At 40.1% G+C, this 24,635-nt stretch overlaps 1 protein-coding gene across 10 annotated transcripts in view; it reads left to right on the top strand.

Moving 5' to 3' along the window:
- LYRM4 (LYR motif containing 4) overlaps positions 1-24,635 on the top strand; it is a 133,798-nt gene that overhangs the window by 34,354 nt on the left and 74,809 nt on the right. For 2 of the 10 annotated variants that reach the window (XR_002831802.1, XR_002831803.1), the window contains 2 exons: positions 212-413; positions 2,318-2,632. The exons of 5 other annotated variants lie outside the window; for them this stretch is intronic. Coding sequence is in view for 2 of the 5 variants with exons in the window: in XM_023763027.1 (XP_023618795.1) it covers positions 23,161-23,184 (24 nt within the window). In the remaining 3 variants the exon portion in view is untranslated. Of the gene's footprint in view, positions 1-211; positions 414-2,317; positions 2,633-23,160; positions 23,226-24,635 lie in introns of those variants that run through there. 3 more of the 10 variants (XR_002831804.1, XM_023763027.1, XM_023763029.1) reach the window with 3 other exon arrangements.

Raw genomic sequence — 24,635 nt, 5'->3', positions numbered from 1 at the left:
TACTTCTTTTTCTAATTGCTCATTTAGAACTCTTATTAAAAGCTAACAGCTTACTGTCTGTAGTCTTATGAATAGTTTATCCCAAGGGCTGATCTTATTTATCATTTCTGAAAAACACTTTCACTCTCTCTGCCTTCAAAAGGAAAAATACAAAAACCACAGTCTGAAAATGTTAAAGGTCAGCCACCTTATTTAAGAAGTGTTTGCTCAGAATTTCCCCACAGATCTGAAGGTTGCAGCTCCAATTGTGCTTTTCTTGACAAGCTATCACTGAAGTGCCCTTCAGTGGAAACCTTTTGATGCCTTACTGCTTGGCTCATCCTTTCAAGCAATCAAAGTTAATTCAAGTCATGCTTATGCTGAAGATCTTTTCCCAAGATGACAAAGGAACAATGTCACATCTTCTAAGAAGGGTAATAGAAGGGGCACACCCTGTTCATGTTAATTTGTGTTTTCTGTACCACATCCTCTGAGGCACAGGGAGATACTGACACTCCCCCCAAGTCCAGTGTGTATATGAGAACATGTACTCATTTTCTGAGCATTTGATATCTGTAGTTGGATTTTTTTCAAATTTGATGGGTTTCATTTGTATGTGTGTGTGTGTGTGTGTATATATATATATATACATATATAAAGGATAGTTTTATTTGTGACTTTTGAAAGATTTCTCCTAATTATACCTGTATCATCCTAAAAAAAAAACAAAACTTGTTTTATTCAAAGACATAATAATAGTTGGTAAGGGAAGAGGTTTTGAGCAAGATACACCTAAATTTAAATTCTAACACAAGGATGATAGCTTCCTTAGTCATGATATTTAATCTCTCTTAAAACATTATCGTTTAATTTTTCTACTAAAGACAAAGAAATACCATTCTTAATGTTAGTTTTGTACTTGCTATGTTTTGGAAATATCAAAGCCAAATGGTATGTCAGAAATTTCAATTCTTCCTTTATCTGGTAATTAAGGCTGTCATTTTATGGATTGGGCAGTTATAAATAAGCAAAAGAACCCTAAATATTCTCTAAGATGTGCCATTGTAATAATCTTAGTTTTATTTAATAATGCTAATACACAATTAAATCAGTATTTTAAATATTTTCCTTTTCTTCAAACATTTCCACTTCATAGAATACTTTTCTTCTCCCCACCCATCTCACCTCCTTAATGTAGTGAAAAAAGACTTACCCCAAGTCACATGGATTCCTCTTCAAAGTCTATCACAAATTAGTGATTGCACCATCAAAAATTCCCTGACCTTTTAGGCCTCATCTATAAAAAGTACATAATTGGGTGCATTAATTCCAATATCTCTAATAGCACAAGAATTTTTTTATCAATCTGCTGTACTTAACAAACCTAAATGCCTTGTTGAAATTGGACTGGGGGTTTCAACAGGTTATTCCTGAATTTTACTAATAAGTTAGTGTATTCCAGAATTGCCTGCGCGGAGGTAGATTTACCATCAGAGCCCAATAAATACTCAATCACTGAATGCTGTCTGGCCTAGGAGCCAGCAGAGGTGGGTTCTGCTCCCAACCGCCTCCTTGGCAGCTGGCAGGCAGTCCTCATATGCAGACCTCCTCCTGTAGGTAAGGGGAAGGTCATGCCATGGCTCTCGAAGATCCCTTGCATGCCTGACATTTTCTGATTCTGAAAATGGTCATTAGGTTACAGAACATACCTGTGAAGGAATTAAGAACTATAAGGGTGAGTTATGTCACTGACATTCTCTATTTACTAAATTGACTTTTAAAAGAAAGCTTGATTCCCCAGATCTCACAGATAACATGTTTTGATAAGCGTGGGAGAGTAACTAGGTTACATAATGCTGAGTTATGTAATGTTTATTCTTCATAGTCAGCCTCAGCAAGGGAACCAATTCGAGAAAATACTTTGGCGATACTTCATAAAGCTTTTAACACTCAGTGATGACAGGAATGTTACATGGGTCAAGGTGAGGAACAGCAGTTGCCCTTTCGTACAGGTGACAGGTTGTAGATAACTTATTGACAAATGAGGTTTTCTTCACTAGGACTCAACAAACCTAGAAAGAGTGGGATGGGGAAGGGGAGACTGTAAAAAGAGAAAAAAATAAATTTTTCTCTAGCTTTGAACTGGGTTCTGTCTTAACAATGCCAAACTTAGTGTTTTGCTTTTTTTCATAACTCTCAGCTATTATTTAAAGTTTGCAGCTAGATTTGTAGCTGTGTTTTTCATAATATTAAAGTATTTTTCTAATTGGAAATTTTTTTAAAAAACTGAGCTCATTTTCTCCTACAAGACATTGACCACTCTCTTCTTCTACTCTAGGCAGTTTAGCGAACCATTAGGAACAAGCTTATTCCTGTCTGTTTCTGTACCGTGCGGAGCCTGTCGCATGGACATCATACTTTATGTCCTGCCTTCGCAGCATTTCTGTTGCTTCGTGAATGGAAGCATCTGAGTCTCACTTAAGCTGGATTGCAGGATCCTTGAGGGCTGGGCCTTCTGTGGCCACTGGACCAGCACAGCACCTATACCCCTCTCCTGAGGGAAGGCTTTCAATGCCCTTCCTCCCCCTTTCTTGCCTGCTGAAATCTTGTTGCCTTCTGGGCCACCAAACAATAAAATGTGACTATAGATTTATTACATGGCTTTGCAATGATGTATTAGTAAGTTATCTCTGCCCCTAACGCTCTCACCTTCCAGAGAACCAGGGTTTCTTGTTCACCATGGTATTTCCAGTGCCTCAGAGATGTAGTAAACACTGCATTAATGCTTAATAAAGGCAAGGTGGTTTGGTAGGAAGACACAGAAGGAAACACTGGTTCTAGCCAATGCTCTACGTCTGGCTCATGGTATGACCTCCAGTGAGTCGTGTTTGGTTTTGGATTTTTTTTGGGGGGGGGGGTCTTTTTATTTAAAATATGTTTTTATTGATTTCAGAGAGAGGAAAGGAGAGGGAGAGAAAGATAGAAACATCAATGATGAGAGAGAATCATTAATTGGCTGCCTTCTGCATTCCCCAGCCTGGGGATCTAGCCCCACAACCCGGGCATGTGACTGGGAATCGAACTGTGACCTTCTGGTTCATAGGTTAACGCTCAACCACTGACCCACACCGGCTGGGCCAGTGAGTCGTTTTTTAAAGAACTTTAAATGTTATTTTTCAAATACAGTTTACATGCAACATTAGTTTCAGGTGTACAGCATAGTGGTTAGACAATCACATACATTACAAAGTGGTCCCCTCTATATTTCAAGTACTTACCTGGCAATATACATAGTTATTACAATATTATTGACTTATTCCCTATGCTTTAATTTACATCCCTGTGACCTATTTTTTTCTAAAAGAATGCACTTTTTTAAAGATATGTTTTTATTGATTTGAGAGAGAGAAAGGGAGGTAAAAGGAGAGAGAAAGAAAAACATTGATGAGAGATTCATTAGTCGGCTGCCTCCTGAACACCCCCTACTGGGGATCAAGTCCACAACCCAGGTATGTGTTCTAACAGGGAACCAACCAGCGACCTCTTGGTGCATGGGACAATCCTCAACCAATTGAGCCACACCAGCCAGGGCCGTGTGGCTATTTTGTGACTACCAATTTATAGTTCTTAATCCCTTCAACTTTGTCACCCAGTCCCTCAACCCCTCTCCCCTCCGGCAACCATCAGTCTGTTCTCTGTATCTGTGGGTTTGTTTCTATTTTACTCATTTATTTTGCTCTTTAGATTCCACATATAAGTGAAATCAATATGCTACTTATCTTTCTTTGTCTGAACTATTTCACTTAGTATAATACCCTTAGGTCCATCCATGCTATCAAAAATAGTAATATTTTCATTCTTATTTATGGCCAAGTTATACTCCATTGTATATAGGTACCCCCTCTTCTTTATCCATTCATCTATTGATGGACACTTAGGTAGCTTTCATATCTTGGCTATTGTAAATAATGCTACAGTGAACATAGGGGTGCATATATTTTTTTCAAATTAGTGTTTTGGGTTTTTTCAGATATATATCCAGAAATGGAATTGCTAGGTCATAGGCAGTTCCATTTTTAACTTTTTGAGAACCTCATTCCAGTTTTCATCATGGTTGCTCCAAACTGAATTCCCAACAACAGTGCAGGAAAGTTCCCTTTACTCCACATTCACACCAACACTTGTTTGTTAATGTATTGATGATACCAATTCTGACAGGTGTGAGGTGATATCTCATTGTAGTTTTAATTTGCATCTCTGATGATTAGTGACATTAACCTTCTTTTTCTATATCTATTGGCTATCTGTTTGTCCTCTTTGGAGAAGTGTCTATTCAGGTCCTCTGCCCATTTTTAAATTTGATTGTTTTTTTGGGGTTGAGTGTTTTATCCATTCTTCATAGATTTGTATGTTAATCCCTTATGAGATGTATCAGTGGCACAGAGCTTCTTACATTCAGTAGGTTGTCTTTTTGTTTTGTTGATGGTTTCCTTTTCTATGCTAAAAGCCTTTTAGTTTGATGTAGTCACATTTGTTTATTTTTTCCTTTGTTTTCTTTCTCTGAGGAAATATATCAGAAAAAAAACATATAGCTAAGGGAAATGTCAAAGATTTTTACTGCCTATATTTTCTTCTAGCAGTTTTATGATTTGGAGTCTTACATTTAGTCTTTCTTCTATGTGATGTAAGAAAGTCTAGTTTCATTCAATACTCCCAACACCATTTGTTGAATAGACTGTCTTTACCTCATTGTATGTTCTTTGTCAATATATTAATTGACCATATGCTCATGGGTTTATTTTTGGTCTCTCTAGTCTGTTTCGTTGATCTGTGTATTTGTTTTTATGCCAGTACCATGTTGTTTTGATTAGTTTGATATCAGGTAGCATGATACCTCCAACTTTGTTTCTCTTTCTTAAGATTGCTGTGGCTATCAGGGTCTTTGTGTTTCCATGTACATTTTTGGAGTATTTGTTCTAGCTCTATGAAAAATGCCATTGGTATTTTCATAGGAATTGTGTTGAATCTATAGATTGCTTTTGGTAATATGGATATTTTAATGATTTTATTCTTTTATTTTACTATAAGCACAATATAAGTTTATTTCTCTTTTTTTCCTTAAGATTTATTTTATGTATATTTATTTTTTTAAATAAATCTTTATTGTTGAAAGTATTACATATGTCCCTTTTTCCCCCATTTCCCTCCCTATTACTCCTTCCACCCAAGCCTTCATCACCCTACCATCTGTGTCCATGGCTTATGTACATACGTTCATTGGTTGATCTCCCCTTCTTCACCCTCCCCTGCATTCCCTCTGAGGTTTGACAGTCTGATCTATGTCTCCATGTCTCTGGGTCTATTTTTGTTCATTAGTTTATGTTGTTCATTAGATTCCACATATGAGTGAGATCACGTGATATTTATCTTTCTCTGACTGGCTTTCTACTTCCATCCATGCTGTTGCAAATGATAAAAGTTCCTTCTTTTTTACAGCTGTGTAGTATTCCATTGTGTAAATGTACCACAGCTTTCAAATCCATTCATCTGCTGATGGGCACTTAGGCTGTTTCCAAATCTTAGCTATTGTAAATTGCACTGCTATGAACATAGCGATGCATATATTCTTTCTGATGGGTGTTTCTGAATTTTTGGGATATATTCCTAGAAGTGGAAACACTGGATCAAATGGTAGTTCCATTATAAATTTTTGAGGAAACTCCAAACTGTTTCCACAGAGGATGTACCAGTCTGCATTCCCACCAGCAGTGTATGATGGTTCCCTTTTCTCCACATGCTCTCCAACATTTGTCCTTTGTTGATTTGTTGATGATAGCCATTCTGACAGGTGTGAGGTGGTATTGCATTGTTGTTTTGATTTGCATCACTCGGATGATTAGTGACTTTGAGCTTTTTTCATATGTCTCTTGATCTTTTGTATGTCATTTTGGAGAAGTATCTATTTAGGTCCTTTGCCCATTTTTTAATTGGGTTGTTTGTCTTCCTTTTGTTAACTTGTATGAGTTCCCTGTAAATTTTGGAAGTAATCCCTTATCGGATGTATCATTGGCAAACAACAGCAATCCTAACTGACTCACTAGATCAGATGGAACTAATTGACATCTACAGAACATTTCACCCCAAAGCTACAGAATATACATTCTTCTCAAGTGTACATGGGACATTTTCTTTTTTTAATATATTTTATTGATTTTTTTACAGAGAGGAAGGGAGAGGGATAGACAGAATCATCGATGAGAGAGAAACACCAATCAGCTGCCTCCTGCTCACCCCCTACTGGGGATGTGCCCGCATCCAAGGTACATGCCCTTGACCGGAATCGAACCTGGGACCCTTGAGTCTGCAGGCCGACGCTCTATCCACTGAGCCAAACCAGTCAGGGCGACATGGGACATTTTCAAACATAGACCACATGTTAGGACATAGGCTAAGTCTCTACAAATTCAAGAAGATTGAAATCATATCAAGCATCTTCTCAGATCACCATGGCATGAAATTAGAAATCAGCTACAATAAAAACAATCATAAACAATCAAACATATGGAGGCTAAATAGCATGCTATTAAACAATGAATGGGTTACCAAAGAGATCAAAGAAGAAATAAAAAGCATCCTGGAAGCAAATGACAATGAAAGCACAACCCAAAATCTCTGGGACACAATGAAAGCAGTCCTGTGAGGGAAGTTCATTGCACTACAGGCCTACCTCAAAAAACAAGAAAAACTGGTAATATGTTATCTAACCCTACAACTTAAAGAACTAGAAAGAAAGCAACAAGAAAAGCCCAGAGTAAGTAGAAGGAAGGAAATAATAAAGCTCTGAGCAGAAATAAATGACAGAGACCAAAAAATCCTATCTAATAAAAAGGGAATATGCTAATTGACCCTCACACTGTCACAAATATGGCGGTGCCCACAGCCAATAAGGAGGGAATATGCTAATTGACTGTCCCACCCTCAAATATGGCAGTGCCCACAGCCAATAAGGAGGGAATATGCTAATTGACTGCCCCGCCCTCGGAGGTGGTGGCACCCACAGCCACAAGATGGTGGTGCCCAGGCTCCTCAGCCCCGCCAGGAAGGCGGGCCCGGCCGCTCCGCACGCCTGCCTCCAGAGTCTACCAGTCCCATCAGCCCCCCAGCCACCCAGGGCCGGCCCAAGGCACAGGCAAGCCTTGGATGGCAGCTGCCCAGCCACCCAGGGCTGCCTGAGGCTCAGGTAACCAGGGCCAGCTGAGGCTTGTACTGCTGGCAGTGGCAGCAGCAGAGGTGTGATGGGGCATCACCTCCCACCCCTGAGGGCTCCCGGACTGTGAGAGGGGGCAGGCCAGGCTGAGGGACCCCCACTGCAGTGCATGAATTTTCATGCACCAGGCCTCTAGTATATATATACAAAAGATAAATAAAACCAAGAGCTGATTCTTTGAAAGGATAAACAAGATTGATGAACCTCTTGCCAGACGCACCAAAAAACAAAGAGAGAGGACCCAAATAAACAAAATCAGAAATGAAAGAGGTGAAGTAACAACTGACCCCACAGAGATACAAAGGATTGTAAAAAAATACTATGAACAACTCTGCTCCACCAGACTGTACAACCTAGATGAAACAGACATATTCCTAGAAAAATACAACCTTCCAAAACTCAACCAGCAAAAATCAGAAAACCTAAACAGACTGATAACTACTGATGAAATTGAAGCAGTAATAAAAAAAAAAAAAAACCTCTCAGCAAACAAAAGCTGTGGTCCGGAAGGCTTCACGGGAGTTTTACCAAACATTCAAAGAAGAACTAACACCTATCCTCCTCAAACTATTCCAGAAAATTCAGAAAGAAGGAACACTTCCAAGCTCTTTCTATGAGGCCATCATTTCCCTAATCCCAAAACCAGATAAAGACACTACAAAGAAAGAGAACTACATGTCAGTATCCCTGATGAACATAGATGCTAAAATCCTCAACAAAATCCTAGCAAAGGGGAGCTAACAATGCATTTTAATGATTTTAATTCTTCCTATCCATGAGCACAATGTGTACCTCTATCATATTAGTATTTTCTTCAGTTTCTTTCTTCGGTGTTTTAAATTTTCCTAGTGCAGGTCTTTTAACTCCTTGGTTGAATTTATTCCTAGGTGGTTGTTTTTTTGATGCACTTGTAAATAGGATTGTTTTTCTTAGTTTCTTATTCCAATAGTTCATCCTATCTAATAATAGACAAACATGGTAATTGACTTTACCTTCGCTACGCCTCCCATTGGCTAATCAGTGTGATATGCAAATTAACCACCAACAAAGATGGCGGCTAATTTGCATACTGCAGGCAGTATGCGCCTAAAGCCCCAGAAGCCCCAGAGGCCACCTGATATGGCAGTAACTCTCTCAGTAAGCACTCTGAAAGTCAGTGGCATAAATGCACCAATTAAAAGACAGATTATGAGGCTGAATAAAAAACAAAACCCATTTTAAATATAAAGACACATATAGATTAAAAGTAAATGAATTAAGCTGCAGCCTGTTTTGCTCAGTGGATAGAGCATTAGCCTGTGGACTGAAGGGTCCCAGGTTCAATTCCAGTCAAGGGCATGTACCTCAGTTGCTGGCTTGATCCCCAGTCCCTATCAGAGCATGTGCAGGAGACAACCAATCTATGTGTCTCTCCCTTTCCCTTCACTCTCTCTAAAATTCAATGGAAAAATATCCTTGGGTGAAGATTAACAAAAACAAAGTAAATGGATTAAGTAACATTAAAGAGATTATAAGAAAAATATATTCCAAATTTTGTTAGTTGTATAATGGTTATGTTTAAATTATTAACACCTAAGAAATTGGGTGAAGGGTACATTTAATATGCTGTAGTATTTTATAGTTTTTTTTTACATGTATGAGATTATTTCAAATTAAAATATTAAAAAATTAACAATTAATAAAATATTAATTGAAATGTATCTGCATTACATGAAAAATCTCCTAATTGCTTCTAGCATAATTTATTAAATTGTGCTAAAATTTACAAGGGTTCAATTAAAAAATATCTTAATTCTAAATGATATAATAGAAAATATATAATAGTGCAGTTATAAGCACTTACCTGAAAATAAAAACTTAAAGAAGTGAATTTAAAGAAGGGATTAGTCAAAGAAAATATATGCACAACCCATGGACACAGACAACAGTATGGTGATGGCCAGAGAGAAGTGGGGGCAAGAGCTGGGTAGAGGGGGCAAAAGGGGGGAAATAGGACATCCTATACAATAATAAGAAAAGGCTAATATGCAAATTGACTGAATGGCAGAATGACCGGTTGCTATGATGCACACTGGCCACCGGGGGGCAGACGCTCAATGCAGGAGCTGCCCCCTAGTGGTCAGTGCACTTCCATATGGGGAGTGCCACTCAGCCAGAAGCTGGCTCATGGCTGGCCAGCGCAGAGGTGGTGGCAGGAGCCTCTCCCACCTCCATGGCAGCACTAAGAATGCCCAACTAACGGTTTAGACCCGATCCCTTGGGGGCCTAAGCCTTTAGTCAGACATCCCCCGAGGGCTCCCTGGCTGCCAGAAGGATGTCTGACTGCAAGCTTAGGCCTGATCCCCCGGGGAGTGGGCCTAAGTCGACAGGTGGACATCCCCCAAGGGGTCCTGGACTGCAAATGGGCGCAGGCTGGGCTGAGGGCCCCCCTCCCCCCCCAGTACACAAATTTTTGTGCACCGGGCCTCTAGTTATATATATAAAAGCCTAATATGCAAATAGACTGAACGGCGGAACAACCAAACAACTGGTCGCTGTGACGTGCGCTGACCACCAGGGGGCGTGCGCAGAACATGGCAGGCGTTTGGCAGTAGGCGGCAGAGCGCGGAAAATGGCAGGCATTGGCTGCGGCAAGATGGTGGAGCAGGTGAGCAGGGGAGCCAGACCAAGGCAGGGCGCCAGTCGCTGTCATAGGGGTGAGCCTCTGGTGGTTACTGAAAATTCTTTGCTCCCCACGCCGCAGTCCCACCCAGCGCTCGCACCTGCTGTTGGTGCCAGCCCTGCTCACACCTGCTGCTGGCGCCAGAGCTGCTGCTGGCCCCGATCGCCCTTCAGGGCTTCTCCACCTCACCCTGCTCCTTAGGGGCGATCGGGGCAGCAGCTGCCACTCACACCCACTGACAGCATCGTCCCCGCTCAGACCCACTGCTGGCACCAGCCCCAATCACTCTGAGCTATCAGCGGGTGCGAGTGGGGCCGGCGCCATCAGCACATGGGAGCTGTGGTGTCGGAAGCGGGGCTGCAGGCAGATAGAGGAACGGGGGCCGCGACGGGAGGGGCCAACCGGGGGCACAGAAGATGGGCTGAGTCCCGTCCCTGTGCCCTCTGCAGCCTCGCAGCCCACAGTTCTTTTCAAGGTGCACAAATTCATGCACTGGGCCCCTAGTTGATGTATAAAAGTGTAACCTAGTTCTGAAGATTTCTTTGTATCCTGCTACTTTACTGAATTCATTTACCAGTTCTAGTAGTTCTTCGGTGGATTTTTGGGGGGTTCTCTTTATACAGTGCCATGTCACTTGAGAATAATGACAGTTTTACATCTTTCTTTCCAATTTGGATGCCTTTTATTTCTTTTTCTAGTCTGATTGCTGTGGTTAGAACTTCCAGTACTGTGTTGAATAAGAGTGTAAAAGTGAACATCCCTATTTTGTTCCAGATCTAAGGGAAATGGCATTAGCTGTGGGTGAGTCATTATATGGCTTTTATTATGTTGAGGTATTTTTCCTCTATTTTCACTTTGCTGAGAGATTTTATCATAAATGGGTGCTAGATTTCATCAAATGCTCTTTCTGCATTTATTGATATGATCATATGATTTTTCCCTTCCTTTTGTTTATGTGATATATCATGTTAATTGATTTGGGAATATTGTACGAACCTTACATCCCAGGAATACATCCCACATGATTGTCATGTAATGTATTGCTGAATTCAGTTTGCTGATATTTTGTTGAGGGTTTTTGCATTTATGTTCATCAGGGATGTTGGCCTATAATTTTCGTTTCTCATCTGGTTTTGGAATTAGGATAATGCTGGCATCCTAATTGAACTTGGGAGTCTTCCCCCCTCTTGAATTTTTTGGACTAGTTTGAAAAAGATAGGTGTCAGTTCTTCTTTGACTGTTTGGTAAAATTCACCTGTGAAACTATCTGCTCCAGGACTTTCATTTGAAATGAGTTTTAAAAATACTGCTTTGATTTCATTGGTTGTAATCAGTCTGTTCAAATTTTTCTTTTGTCTTGATTCAGTCTTGCAACATTGCATGTTTCTAGAATTTTATCCATTTTGTTCAGATTGTCCAATTTGCTAGCATATAGTAGTTCATAATATTTCCTTATAGTCACTTGAATTTCTTTGGTGTCAGTTATTCTATTTTATTTCAGATTGTATTTATTTGGGTCCTTTCTCTTTTTTCTTGATGAGTTTGGTTAAAGTTTTATCAATCTTGTTTATCTTTTTACAAAGAACCAGCTCCTGGTTTCATTGTTCTTTTGTACTGTTGGGTTTTTTTAAGACTCTATTTTGTTTATTTCCACTCTGATTTTTATTTCCTTTCATCTACTCACATTGGACTTTGTTGTTCTTTTTCTAGTTCCTTTAGGTGTAAGATTGTTTATTTGAGACTTTTCTTGTTTATTGAGATAGGCCTCGAATGCTATGAATTTCCCTCTTAGTACTGCTTTCACTGGGTTGTTGTGTTCCCATTTTCATTTGTCTCAGGATATCTTTTGATTTCTTTCTTGATTTCATTGCTATCACATTCATTGTTTAATAACATGATATTTATCCTCCATATGTTTGTGTGTTTTTCAGGGTTTTTTGTATGGGTTTTTGTTTTCTTTTGTAATTGATTTCTAGTTTCATGCCATTGTGGTTTGAAAAGATTTATTGAGGCTTATTTTACATTCTAACATGTGGTCTATCCTGGAAAATGTTTACATGCACTTGAAAAGAATGTATAGTCTGCTACTTTAGAAAGAAATGCTCTGAAAATATTAATTAAATCCATCTGACTTAGTGTATCATTTAAGGCTGTTATTTCCTTCTCTCTCTGGAAGATTTATCCATTGATATCAATGGGGTGTTAAAAGTCCCCTAGAGTGACTGTATTACTGTCTGTCTCTCCCTTAATGTACATCACTATTTTCTTTGTATGTTTTTTTTAATATATTTTATTGATTTTTTACAGAGAGGAAGGGAGAGGGATAGAGAGTTAGAAACATCGACAAGAGAGAAACATCGATCAGCTGCCTTCTGCACGCCCCCTACTGGGGATGTGCCCACAACCAAGGTACATGCCCTTGACCAGAATTGAACCTGGGACCCTTCAGTCCGCAGGCCGATGCTCTATTCACTGAGCCAAACCGGTTAGGACTCTTTATATGTTTAGGTGCTCCTCTGTTGGGTGCATACTAGTAACTGTTTACCAGGGTTATATCCTCTTGTTGGATTGATCCCTTTATGATTATGTAACGTCTTTTTTGTCTTTTACTATACCCTCTGTTTTATCTAATCTGTCTGATGTACGTATTGCTACCCCAGCTTCCTTTTGTTTTCATTTTCATTAAATATCTTTTTTCATTCCTTTACTTTCAGTCTATGTGTGTCCTTCATTCTGAGGTGGGTCTCTTGTAGGTTTGCATATATATGGGTCTTGTTTTCTTATCCATTCTGCTACCCTGTGTCTCTTCATTGCAGCATTTAATCCATTTATATTTAAAGTGGTTATCGATGGGTACATCATTATTGCCATTTTATTATTTTTTAAAATATATTTTTATTGATTTTAGAGAGGAAGAGAGGTATAGAGAGATAAAAAAAATTTAAAAAAATCAATGAGGAGAGATAATCATTGATTGGCTGCCTCCTGCACACCCCACACTGAGGATCAAGCCTGCAACCCAGGCATGTGCCCTGACAGGGAATCTAATTCTGACCTCCTGGTTCATAGGTCAATGTGAGTCCTCCTGTTACAGTTGAGTCTTGATTGCTGTGGTTCCTCTATGGGTGGGATTAACCCTCAGGCCGGTTGACTGTGTGGGTTGACCCCAACAACAGTTTACAAGCTACTGTGTGGGGGGAGGGACTCATCACAGGGACAATGGCAGCTGTCCCTCTAGTCCTCTCCTCAAAGCCACACAACCCGATCTCTCTCCTTGTGACTCCAGGCCACTCTGAACCACCGTGCCTCCTCCAAAGCCCAGGGTGAGTGGCTGTAAATAATATTTTGTGTGCTGGCCCTTTAAGAGGGCACCTGTGTCTCTAACAGACTCCTGTCTCTCCCTGGCAGACAGCATCCCCACTGACTTTCACAACCAGATATTGTATGGACTCCTCCTGGCATTGGTGCCCTGGGCTGGTGAGCCCAATGTGGGCTTGAGACCCTTAGGCTCCTCAAGGTAGAACCTTTGCAGCTGAGATATCCCTCCAGATATCTCATGGGTCCAGGGCCAGTCCTTTTCACATCTCTGCCCTTCCTGCCTGTCTCATTGTGGCTTCTTTGATAAATCCTTGGTTGTAAGACTTCTGTTCAGCTAGTCTTCAGTTGATTATTCAGGTTGATAGTTATATAATTTAATTGCAATTCTAATTTGATTCTGGGAGGTGAGTGTAACTTCCACCTAATCTGCTGCCATCTTGAATCCCTTTAATTGAATTTTTTTTTAAAAAAGTATTACAAGCCGAAACCGGTTTGGCTCAGTGGATAGAGCGTCGGCCTGCGGACTGAAGGGTCCTGGGTTCGATTCCGGTCAAGGGCATGTACCTGGGTTGCGGGCACATCCCCAGTGGGGGATGTGCAGGAGGCAGCTGATCGATGTTTCTAACTCTATCTCTCTCCCTTCCTCTCTCTAAAAAATCAATAAAATATATTTTTTTAAAAAAAGTATTACAAATAGTAGTACATATGTTTCCTTTTTTTCCCCATTGACCTTCCCCCGGCCTCCCCTACCCCCTGACACATGCCCTCCCTCCTCCCCCTCCCCCCCAGTGCCTTGCATCCATTGGTTATGCTTATATGCATGCATACATGTTCTTCGGTTGATCTCTTACCTCCCCTCCCAAACCCTCCCCAGCCTTCCCGCTGTAGTTTGACAGTCTGTTCGATGCTTCTCTGCCTCTGTATTTATTTTTGTTCATCAGTTTATAATGTTCTTTATTAATAAAATGAATTTTATAGCCCTAGCCAGTTGCTCAGTGGTTAGAGTATCGACCTGCAGACTGAAGGGTCGCAGGTTCAATTCCAGGCAAGGGCACATACCTTGGTTGCAGGCTCGATCCCAGGTCCCATTCGAGGCATGTGTGGGAGGCAGCCAGTCGATGTGTTTCTCACATTGATGTTTCTCTCTGTCTCTCCCATTCCTTTCCATTCTCTCTAAAAAATAATCAATGAAAAAAAATATCCTCAGGTGAGGATTAAAAAAAATGAATTTTATAAAAATTTGATTTAGATAGACCTTTGTGTCCTTGGAAACCCCTTTCAACTTAGAGCCAATGAGTGTTCAAAGTCAAGGAGTGAATCTAGGGAGGACACCTGCAGCCCTATGACTCCTAAATCCCTTGCCTGGGTCCTTCAGTGCACACAGAGAGAAGTAGGTACAGTGACCCCCAGCCCTCGGAGCTCTTATCCCTTTACTACTCTATGGATATGAAAGACAGAGTATTCCTTGCAGAGATTATCAGACATTAGCTACGAAGGTGAGCCAGGAGGGCAGACCCAGAGCTGAGCAGAAGGTGGAAAAAATTATTAAGTATGACCAGTGAAATGACTCACTCAAAGAAAAGGAATACTCATAGTTGATGGTCATTGTTGGGGATCTAAAGTTTTTGCCTAGATCGGGAAGAGTATGTATGCCTGTCCATGCACTTGTGCACACAGGACCCTTTTGACATGCAGTACCCAAGGTTTACCAGATTGCTTGTATCCCTTCCTGGACAGTAAGACTAGTACATTCCATGTCATATCCCCATATTTACTCATTTACTCACCTCAGATACTTTAAATCATACATGAATGAAGTTTTCCATTATCTAAGCACTTTGGAATCTTTGGAGAGAAAAAAATAACCAACCTCAAAGCAACTATAATATATTTTCCCCCAAAATTGAATTTTTAATCTTAATGTTAAAATGATTTGTGCCGTTATGTTGTAGTACACGTGGAATTTAGTTCAATTCAACTTTCTGTTTTAAATTGTATTACTGAGGTACCAAAGCTACCTGGTTTTTGATGGGATCTTCAGGGACAGGACTTTTCACCTCATGTTGGTGGTTCTTAGTCATTACGAATCACCTTGGGTGCTTTTATAAATCCCAGGACCAGGTCACTCCAGACCAGTGGAATTGGAGTTTCTGGGTGTGACTCAGGCATCAGTATTTTTAAAGCTCCCCAGGTGATTATGTTGTGCAACTAAGGCTGAGAACAAGTAGTTTATACTGAACTTCTGAGTGGGCGCCCCACATGTCACCCTGAACAAAATGCATGTTTTTCAGAAGGCTGGTCCTGTGGGCAAGGTGTCTTTGATTTCTGTGTTTATTTATCTCTGGATCTCTCTTAATTAAACCTCTGTTCTAGGGATAATGTTGATTCTATTGTACTTTCACAGAGATCCAGACCCTAAGTTCTCTTATATATTAAACAATGAAACTCTTATTACAACTGAAGATCTCATTTGATCACATCAAGAAAGATATGGTATCTATGCGTGATCATGCTCCTTGTGGTTAGGACTGTATTGCGAGACAGTATTCTTAATACCCAAGTAGAATAACAAGGTTTAGTGTCAAAAGAATGGCAGACATCTCCTCAAGAGTGCAGTTCTCCTCTCAGGGAGAAGTGCTTTAACATTCTTTTGGGGTCATTTTTTCGCTTACCTGAAGGTTTGCTGTTCATATAAATTGTATTTCATCCATCCTGCACTTGTGGTTGTCACATAAATTTTGGCAAAAAGAATATTTGCAGTGTCCTGTATCTTCATAGCAGACACTTTCCCAAGTCAGATTCCAAGTACAGTAAAATTATTCAGGAAATCATGCACCTTCCTACCTTTCACAGGGAATATATGGGAAGAAAAGAAGATTAATATAGCTGTATACCAGGAAAAATACTTGTAAAATGTATTCAGCCCTTCAAGAGAGTTGATAGGAGTATGCTCTCTTCTTTGGTCTCTTTTCCTGCACTGGTTGTCCTTGACATCTACTCTCAGATCACCTTGGGAGCATCTAGGAGACCAAGGCAACAGCTTTTGAGAGCCGACCCAATGGCATATGCTCATGCCCTGTGCCTGATGTTCCAGCACTCAAAGGAACTGGGTATTAGGGCGTAAATTGAGCCAGGCCAGTGCATCACATTTTTCTCAGGCACTTGTCTGGAAATCTCCTCGTCTGATTTTTCTCAACTCTGGAACCACTCAAGGTTCAGCCCATTGATAAAACTCTCTAAGACAGTTTCATTCTAGCAGTTCAATCTGTTCTTCCGTAGTGAAGGTCAATAATGTGTAGATGTTACTAGATCATGTGTTCCTCAACATGCTAGAACATTCAATGTATGCCTTTTTTTTTAACAGCTTTATTGAGATATAATTCACATACCACAAAACTCACCAGTAAAAGTATAACTCAATGGCTTTTAGTATATTCACAAAGTTCTGCAACCACAATCATTTTAGAACTTGATCACCAAAAACAGAAGCACCATTCCCATTAGCAGAGACCCCACTTACCCCCAATCTATCCCCTAGACCTGACAACCACCAAACTGTTTTCTGTCTCTGTGGATTTACCTGTTCTGGACATTTCATATAAATAGAACTTATATTTGTGACTAGCATTTTTTACTTAACATAATGTTTGCAAGGTTCATCCATGTTGTAGCACATATTTCATTCTTTTTTAAAAAATTGATTTGAGAGAGAGAGGAGGAGAGAGAGAGAGAAACATCCATGTGAGATCCAAACATCGTTCTGCTGTCCCCTACCGGGTATCAAACCCCCAACCAGAGTAAGTGTCCTGACCGGAAATTGAACTGGCGACCTTTAGGTGCATGGGACAATGCTCAACCAACTGAGCCACACCAGCCATGGTACCTTATTCTTTTAAATGACAAAAACATTCAATTATATGAATATGCCACATTTTATTTATCCATTCATTAATTGATGAACATTTTGGTGGTTTCCACTTTTTAGCTATTATGACTGATGCTATGAACATTCATGTACAAATTTTTGTGTGGACATGAGTTTTCATTTCTCTTAGCCATATACCTAGGAGTGGAATTGCTGGGTCACATGTTAACTCTATTTTTAACTTTTCCAGGAACTGCTAGACTACTTTCCAAAGTGGTTGTTCTGTTGTACATTACCATCAGCAGTATATAAGAGTTCTAATTTTGCCACATTTTTGCAAACACTTGTTATAATCTGTTGTTTTGACGATAGCTACCCCAATAGATGGGAAGTGGTATAGTGTACACCTTTTCTACATAAAAACAACCAGATTTTATATTGGAAAGCAAATTTTGACCTAATTGCTCTTGAGGAAGGAAGGATAAGATTTTTTTTTTCATCTTTATCTATTTTGTCCACATGAACTTCAGGCCACTCTTTCTCTATAGAATGAGAACCTATTTAAGCCGTTGCTTATTATGCAATGCTTATAAGAGATGGTATGGTTTGACAATGTGACTCTAGTAGCCAGGGGTTGATTCAGAGGATCCGAAGCTGTGTCTGAGAATCTCTTTCTTTCATTGTTCTGTGTGGCCCCCCCTTGGTAGGCATTGAGTGAAGAGAAAGATCTTCCCAGATGGACCAGGGTAATGTGCTTTGCCTTTCACAGTGCCTCATAAAGTTCTTTCACACAATAGGTATTAATTGACTTTTTTAAAACTCTAGCTTCTTCCCTGCAAAATTTTAATTACTGTTACCTCATCATCACTAAGTCAGTCCTACTTTTTTATGTCCTTATCCTTTACAGATTTGATACAGTTTACTCCTTGAAAAGCCATCTTTGGTTCTCTGTTTCTTTTCTCTTTTTAATTAAATCTTTATTGTTCAGATTATTACAGCTGTTCCTCTTCCCCCCCTCCCGCCCCCCATACCTCTGCCAGCACTTTTGTCTTGGAGAAAGCTGCCCCTCCAGCTCTCACCCTGATGCCAGGCACATTAGTTTCTCCCCATATGTACTTGGTGCCTTTTGAGCTACTGTCCCAACACTGGAGCTCAGAGGAAGTCTGAATAAATGTGTGCACAAGACCTTTAAGAGGAACTGCCCTCTGTCTCCCTCAGCCACAATCCCCACTAGTTTTAACAGCTAGAGTTATGGGTACTTCTCTTCCCAACCCTGGAACTCTGGACTGGGGACTCTTGTATGGGGCTGAGAATTCTTGCTCATCAGGAAGAATCTCTGCAGCCGAGATATCCCTCCCAATTTTTATCCCACCAGCCTATTCCGTGTCTCTGCCCCTCCTACCAGTTTCAGTATAGCTTCTTTATGTCCTTAGTTGTAGGACTTGATTCAGCTAGATTTCAGGTGACTCTAAATGATGGTTGTTCTGGAGTTTAGTTGTATTTTGGATGTAGTTATGGGAGGATAAGAGTACTCCATTTTAAGGTTCCTCAAGAAATTGGAAATGGAACTCCCATTTGACCCTGTGATCCCACTTCTAGGAATATATCCCAAGAAACCAGAAACACCAATCAGAAAGGATATATGCACCCAGATGTTCATAGCAGCACAATTCACCATAGCTAAGATCTGGAAACAGCCTAAGTGCCCATCAGTAGATGAATGGATTAGAAAACTGTGGTACATCTACACGATGGAATACTATGCTGCTGTTAAAAAGAAGGAACTCTTACCATTTGCAACAGCATGGATGGAACTGGAGAGCATTATGCTAAGTGAAACAAGCCAGTCAATGAAGGAAAAATACCACATGATCTCACTCTTTCGTGGATAATTAAGACCATTACAAACTTTTGAACAATAATAAATACAGTGGCAGAGCTGCCTCAAACTGATTGTCGAACTGCAGTGGGAAGGCCAGGGAGGGTTGGGGGACAGGAGGAAGGGGAGTAAGAGATCAACCGAAGGACTTGTAAGCATCCATATAACCATAACTAATGGACATAAGACACTGGGGGGTAAGGGAGGGCAGGGGCTTGTCAAGGGCGGGGGGGGCGGGGAGGACACTTATGTAATACCCTTTGTAATACTTTTAGCGAAAAATAAAAAATAAATAAAAAAAAAAGAGTACTCCATTTTAAAAATATATTCTAAGAGACTAACCTAAAACCTGCCATTTTCCTTAGGTTCTGGTTTGGCATACACTCTTCACTTATGTAATCGGGTCCAACTAACTCAGGCACTTGGGCCACCCTTTAGTCAAGTCAATGTTTTTTGACACCTCTTGAATATTTTCCTTATTTATCTTATCATAAATCACTAGTAAGCATTCTGGGTTTTTTCTGTAGGAATTTACTTGAGGTTCTGTTAGATATTCCTGTTGAGTAGATGCTCATCTGTTTTACTTTAATGTGAAAGCACCCTTTGTTTCCTAGCAGCCTGATTTCCCTCGGTATTTATACAGGTTAGATGTGTATTGATGAGCATTACTCTCTAACTGCCTGTGTCAAAGCACTGTGGGAGGCTCATCAATCTTGTGTTTTTTTAATTGATATCAATAATGTGTTTGCATTTATCAATATTTCCTAATTGCTAAGTTGTAACACAGGAACTTCTATAATAAATCATACCCACAGGTATCTTCAGACATTAGGGCTTAAGGTTTCCATCAATATTTCGATGTATTATAAATTGTTATGAGGATTTTTCTTTTATGAGAAAGGGGGAAATGTGTAGCAAGAGATAAAGAGTCAGTGTCACCATATAATATTGTTAAAGTATCCTATGAATCCAATAAACATATAGGAAAACTATTTCCCAAGCCAGCACAACACATTCCCATAACGCTCAGCGTCACCAGCCAAATGAATGCTAATGTGTCTCCCTGAGAGTGATGTGCTGTGCCAAGGCTCTTCCTGAGAAGAAATTTGGATGGAAGGACAGTGAGGACTCCTATGAAGAAGGAACTGATATCACCTCAATTTTTAGAAGAGTCAATTGAGGCTTTATGAGCTAATTTACTTGCCCAGAGTCAAACGGTGACTTTGCCTGGCTGGGACTCAACCCAGGGCTATTGAAGTCCATGGCTAGATTCTACCTTTCAGAGACAAACTTTACCAAACCCAAACAAGACGGAGACCCAGGATTCGAAAAAATAAATCCACATCATTTGTTAAGCAGTTGAAGGCTTTACAACATTTGGCTTTTTTTTTAATTGTTAACAGTATTACAGATGTCCCCATTCTTCCCCTCTTAACCCCCTCTACCGGGCACTTGCCCCAGCCCAGGCCTTCACTGCACTATTGTCTGTGTCCATGGACTATGCATATATGCATATAAATTCTTTGGTTAATCTATTCCAGCTGCCCACCTTCCTTCTGAGATCTGTCAGTCTGTTCCATATATCCATGTCTTTGTACCTATTTTGTTCATCAGTTTATTTTGTTCATTAGATTCTACATATAAGATGTTTGACTTTTTTTTTAAGAGACAAGTGTGAAAGGCACAAGAGGTCTGTCCTCATATACCTGGAAAACCATCACAAGCAAGAAGGTTAGATGTCTTCTGTGCATCCATACAGCAGAAGTGGAGCCAGTCCTCTGACCAGCCGAGAAGCAGTGTTGTAGAGTAGATAAGAGTCTGGACCCAGAAGCCACACTGTTCCTGACAAATCCCATTTTATCCACTGCCCATTCTACAGATTCAGACACTAGCTTTAATTCCAGGAAGTACATGCAGACCTCAAAGATAATCCTGGTTCAGTGTCAGACTCCTGCAGTAAAGCAAGTCACATGAACTTTTTTTATTTTACAGTACATATAAATTTATGTTTATATCCTACTGTAGGCTATAAAGTATGCGGTAGCATTGTGTATAAAAAAAATGTATACAGCTTAACTTAAAAATACATTATTGATTAAACCAATTGCTCATCATCATCTGAGCTTTCAGTGAGCCACAATCATTTTTTTGGTGGCCGGTCTTGCCTTGACTTGAAAATGCAATAGCTGCGAGGCTTAGGGAAGTGAAGCATGAGGTTTGCCTGTAGTTGTGAGACTGAGGAGCTTTTCCAGTATTTGTGGGGTTTGTTTTGTTATTGTTATTTTGTGTGTTGTTTTCTTTTTATTTGTTTTTTTAAATAATTATTGATGAGAGTATTACAGGTAACCTCTCTTTTTTCCCCCATTGCCCCCCTTCACCCAGTTCCCATCCCTCTTCATCACCCTATTGCCTATGTCCATAGGTAATGCATATAAGATCTTTGGTTAATCTCTTCCCACCTACCACTCCCCTTCCCTCTAAGATTGGTCAGTCTGTTCCATGTTTCCATGCCTCTGGTTCTATTTCATTCATCAGTTTATTTTGTTTAGTAGATTCCTTGTTTGTTTATTTTCATTTTTATATTCAATTGTTGATGTATTTACTGTCACTTCTTCATCATCATTGTTTCCTCCTCCTCCTCTTCCTCCTCCTCCTACTTCTCCTCCTCCTCCCTCTTTCTCTTCCTCTTCTCAAAGAATACCCTTCAATATTTCACATAATACTGGTTTGGTGGTGATGAGCTCCTTTAACTTTTTCTTCTCTGTGAAGCTCTTTATCTGACCTTCAATTCTAAACAATAGCTTTGCTGGTTAGAGTAATCTTGGTTGTAGGTCCGTGCTATTTATCCCTTTGAATAACTCTTGCCACTCCCTTTTGGCCTGCAAAGTTTCTGTTGAGTAATCAGCTGACAATCATATGTGCACTTTCTTGTAGGCAACTAACTGCTTTTCTCTTACTGCTTTTAATATTCTCTCTTTAACCTTTGTCATTTTAATTATGATGTGTCTTGGTGTGGTCCTGTTTTGGTTTCTCTTGTTTGGGACTCTTCCTGGACTTGTAAGTCTATTTCTTTCACCAGATAGGGAAAGTTTTCTGTCATTATTTCTTCAAATAGATTTTCAATATCTTGCTTTCTATCTTCTCCTTCTGGCACCCCCATAATGCAAATGTTGGTGTGCTTGCAGTTGTCCCAGAGGCTCCTTATACTATCTTCATGTTTTTTTATTCTTTTTACTTCTTTCTCTTCTGGTTGGGTGTTTTTTTGCTTCCTCATATTCCAAATCATAGATTTGGTTCTCAGAATCCTCTACTCTACTGTTGAATCCCTGCAAATTATTCTTTATTTCAGTTACTGTATGCTTAATTTCTGACTGGTCCTTTTTCATGTCTTTGATGTTCTCAGTAAGGTTCTTGAAATTCTCACTAAGATCCTTGAAACTCTCATTAAGTCCCCTGAAGCTCTCATTAAGATCTTTGAGTAAACTTATAACCATTGTTTTGAACTCTGTATCTAGTAGTTTGCTTGCGTCTATTTCATTTAGTTATTTTTCTGGAGAGCTCTTCTTTCATTGTGACACATTTCTTTGTCTATGCATTTTGGCTGCTTCCCAGTGTTTGTTTCTACATATTAGGTGGAAACACTATGTCTCATAAACTTTGTAGAGGCCTTATGAGTAGCCCATTTCTCCTATTGGGCCCTGGGTTTCTCATGGGCAGAAACTAGATCATACTGTTTTGTATTACATTTTAGATATTAGAGTTTACCTTATTGAGGCCTGTATTGTGTCAGGTATTGTACTGTAGGCTTTACGTAGCTCATCTCTGACAAAGTAGGTATGTGTTTGTATTCAGTTTTCATTTCAAGCCAGAGATATTTGAAGCCAAAACTCATCTCTCCCTGATATCTGTTGGTATGTCTCCAGAAGCTTAGACTGTTTCAGAAAGGCAGGCTGTGTCCTGGGAAAATTCCCTTTGTAGCCATTTTAAATGCCTGCTCTTTCCCTCCACCCTGCCTTGCTGGCTCACTCAGCTTTTCATCCCTGCTGCCCTGAGCACAAGGCAGGCATGCATTCATTGCTTAGTCACCCGCACATGCACACACAGCTTCCTCACACAGCTTCCTCTGTTCCTTCACTCATTCACTCATTCATTAAACAAATATTTATCCTTTGTGCCACACTTTCACCCAGGCATTAGGAATTCAGTGGTGTTAAGACAGACACAGCCCTCAGGCCAGGAGGTGAGGAGGAGGGGACAATTTGAGGTAAGGCTTCACACTAGCCAAGGAGCAAGTAGGAGTTAGCTATGTGAAGGCAAGAGCACTAGTCACCAGAGATAAGGGCTTGTAGAGATAAGTTGCAGAGATAAGCAGGAATGAGAGACCTCTGGGACCTTGCAACCCATACTTGAGCTTTATCCTGAGGGAAGGGCCTTTCGAGGTTTAATAGGAGGTGCCACTTGCCTTATTTTCAGCTCCCTGTTTTTCTGCTGATTTCTTCACAGATCGTCTGTTTACTTATTGCCCTCTGGAAGTGCCTCAAGGGCAGAGATTGTTTCTTTAACACTGGAACCTAGAGTGGTGCCTGACCCACAGAAGGTGCTCAGCAGGGTTTGATGGGTGGGTGAATGAATGAATGTTAGAATCCAGGCTGTATGATCCAAGGAAAGTCCTTTTCCTTTAAAAAAAAAAAAAATACCCCATGAACTCAAGAGTTATTTATATCTTGTTTATTTTCTTAGGAGAACCAGATCCATTTTCTAAACACCAGATGGCTTAAATTAGTTTATTAAAATGTTAATAAGGTTGATCTTTATAACATGTAAGCAATTCCTTTTTGTGTTTATAGGATTTTTAACAGCAACTCCACAGAGTAATATCAAGCCTTAATAGAAGTGTGAATACCAGGTTGTTTAATCCCTATTGCCTTTTAAAGAGGAAAAAGAAAAGTATAACTTTATTCTTTAAAAAAGACAGTGCCTACAATGTGGACATTTAAGAAAATATATCTGCACAATCATTTGTCTTCAATGCAGGCAAGTCTCAAGACAAGAAAATTGACTATTTTTAATCCCTTACATAAAAATTTTTGATACACAAGAAAAGAAAATAATACTTTGTTTCTTATTATTCTTTTTTTTAAATGTTTTACTGATTTTAGAGAGAGAGGAGGAAGGGATAGAGAGAGAACGAAACAGCATTCATGTGAAAGAGCATCATCGATTGGCTGCCTCCTGCACGCGTCCTACTGTGGATGGAGCCTGCAACCCAGGTGTGTGCCCTGACTGGAATTGAACCTGCAACCTTTTGGTACATGGGATGACTCTCAGTCAATGAGCTACACGGGCCAGGATTGATTCTTACTATTCTTTTTTTAAATATAGTTTTTATTGATTTCAGAGAGGAAGGGTGAGGGAGAGAGAGATAGAAACATCAATGGTGAGAGAGAATCATTGCTCAGCTGCCTCCTGCATGCCCCCTACTAGGGATCGAGCCCGCAACCCGGGCATGTGCCCTGACCAGAATCAAACCTGGGACCTTTCAGTCCGCAGACCCGCGCTCCATCCACTGAGCCAAACCAGCTAGGGTGATTCTTACTATTCTTAACAACTCAAGTAGAGCCTTAAATAAGATCCAGTTGTCAGATTCTTTTTTCCTGCCTTTTTT

Source organism: Myotis lucifugus, unplaced genomic scaffold (genome assembly GCF_000147115.1).
Source record: "Myotis lucifugus unplaced genomic scaffold, Myoluc2.0 scaffold_272, whole genome shotgun sequence".
NCBI lineage: Eukaryota > Metazoa > Chordata > Mammalia > Chiroptera > Vespertilionidae > Myotis > Myotis lucifugus.
This window is presented reverse-complemented; position numbering and strand designations above follow the sequence as displayed.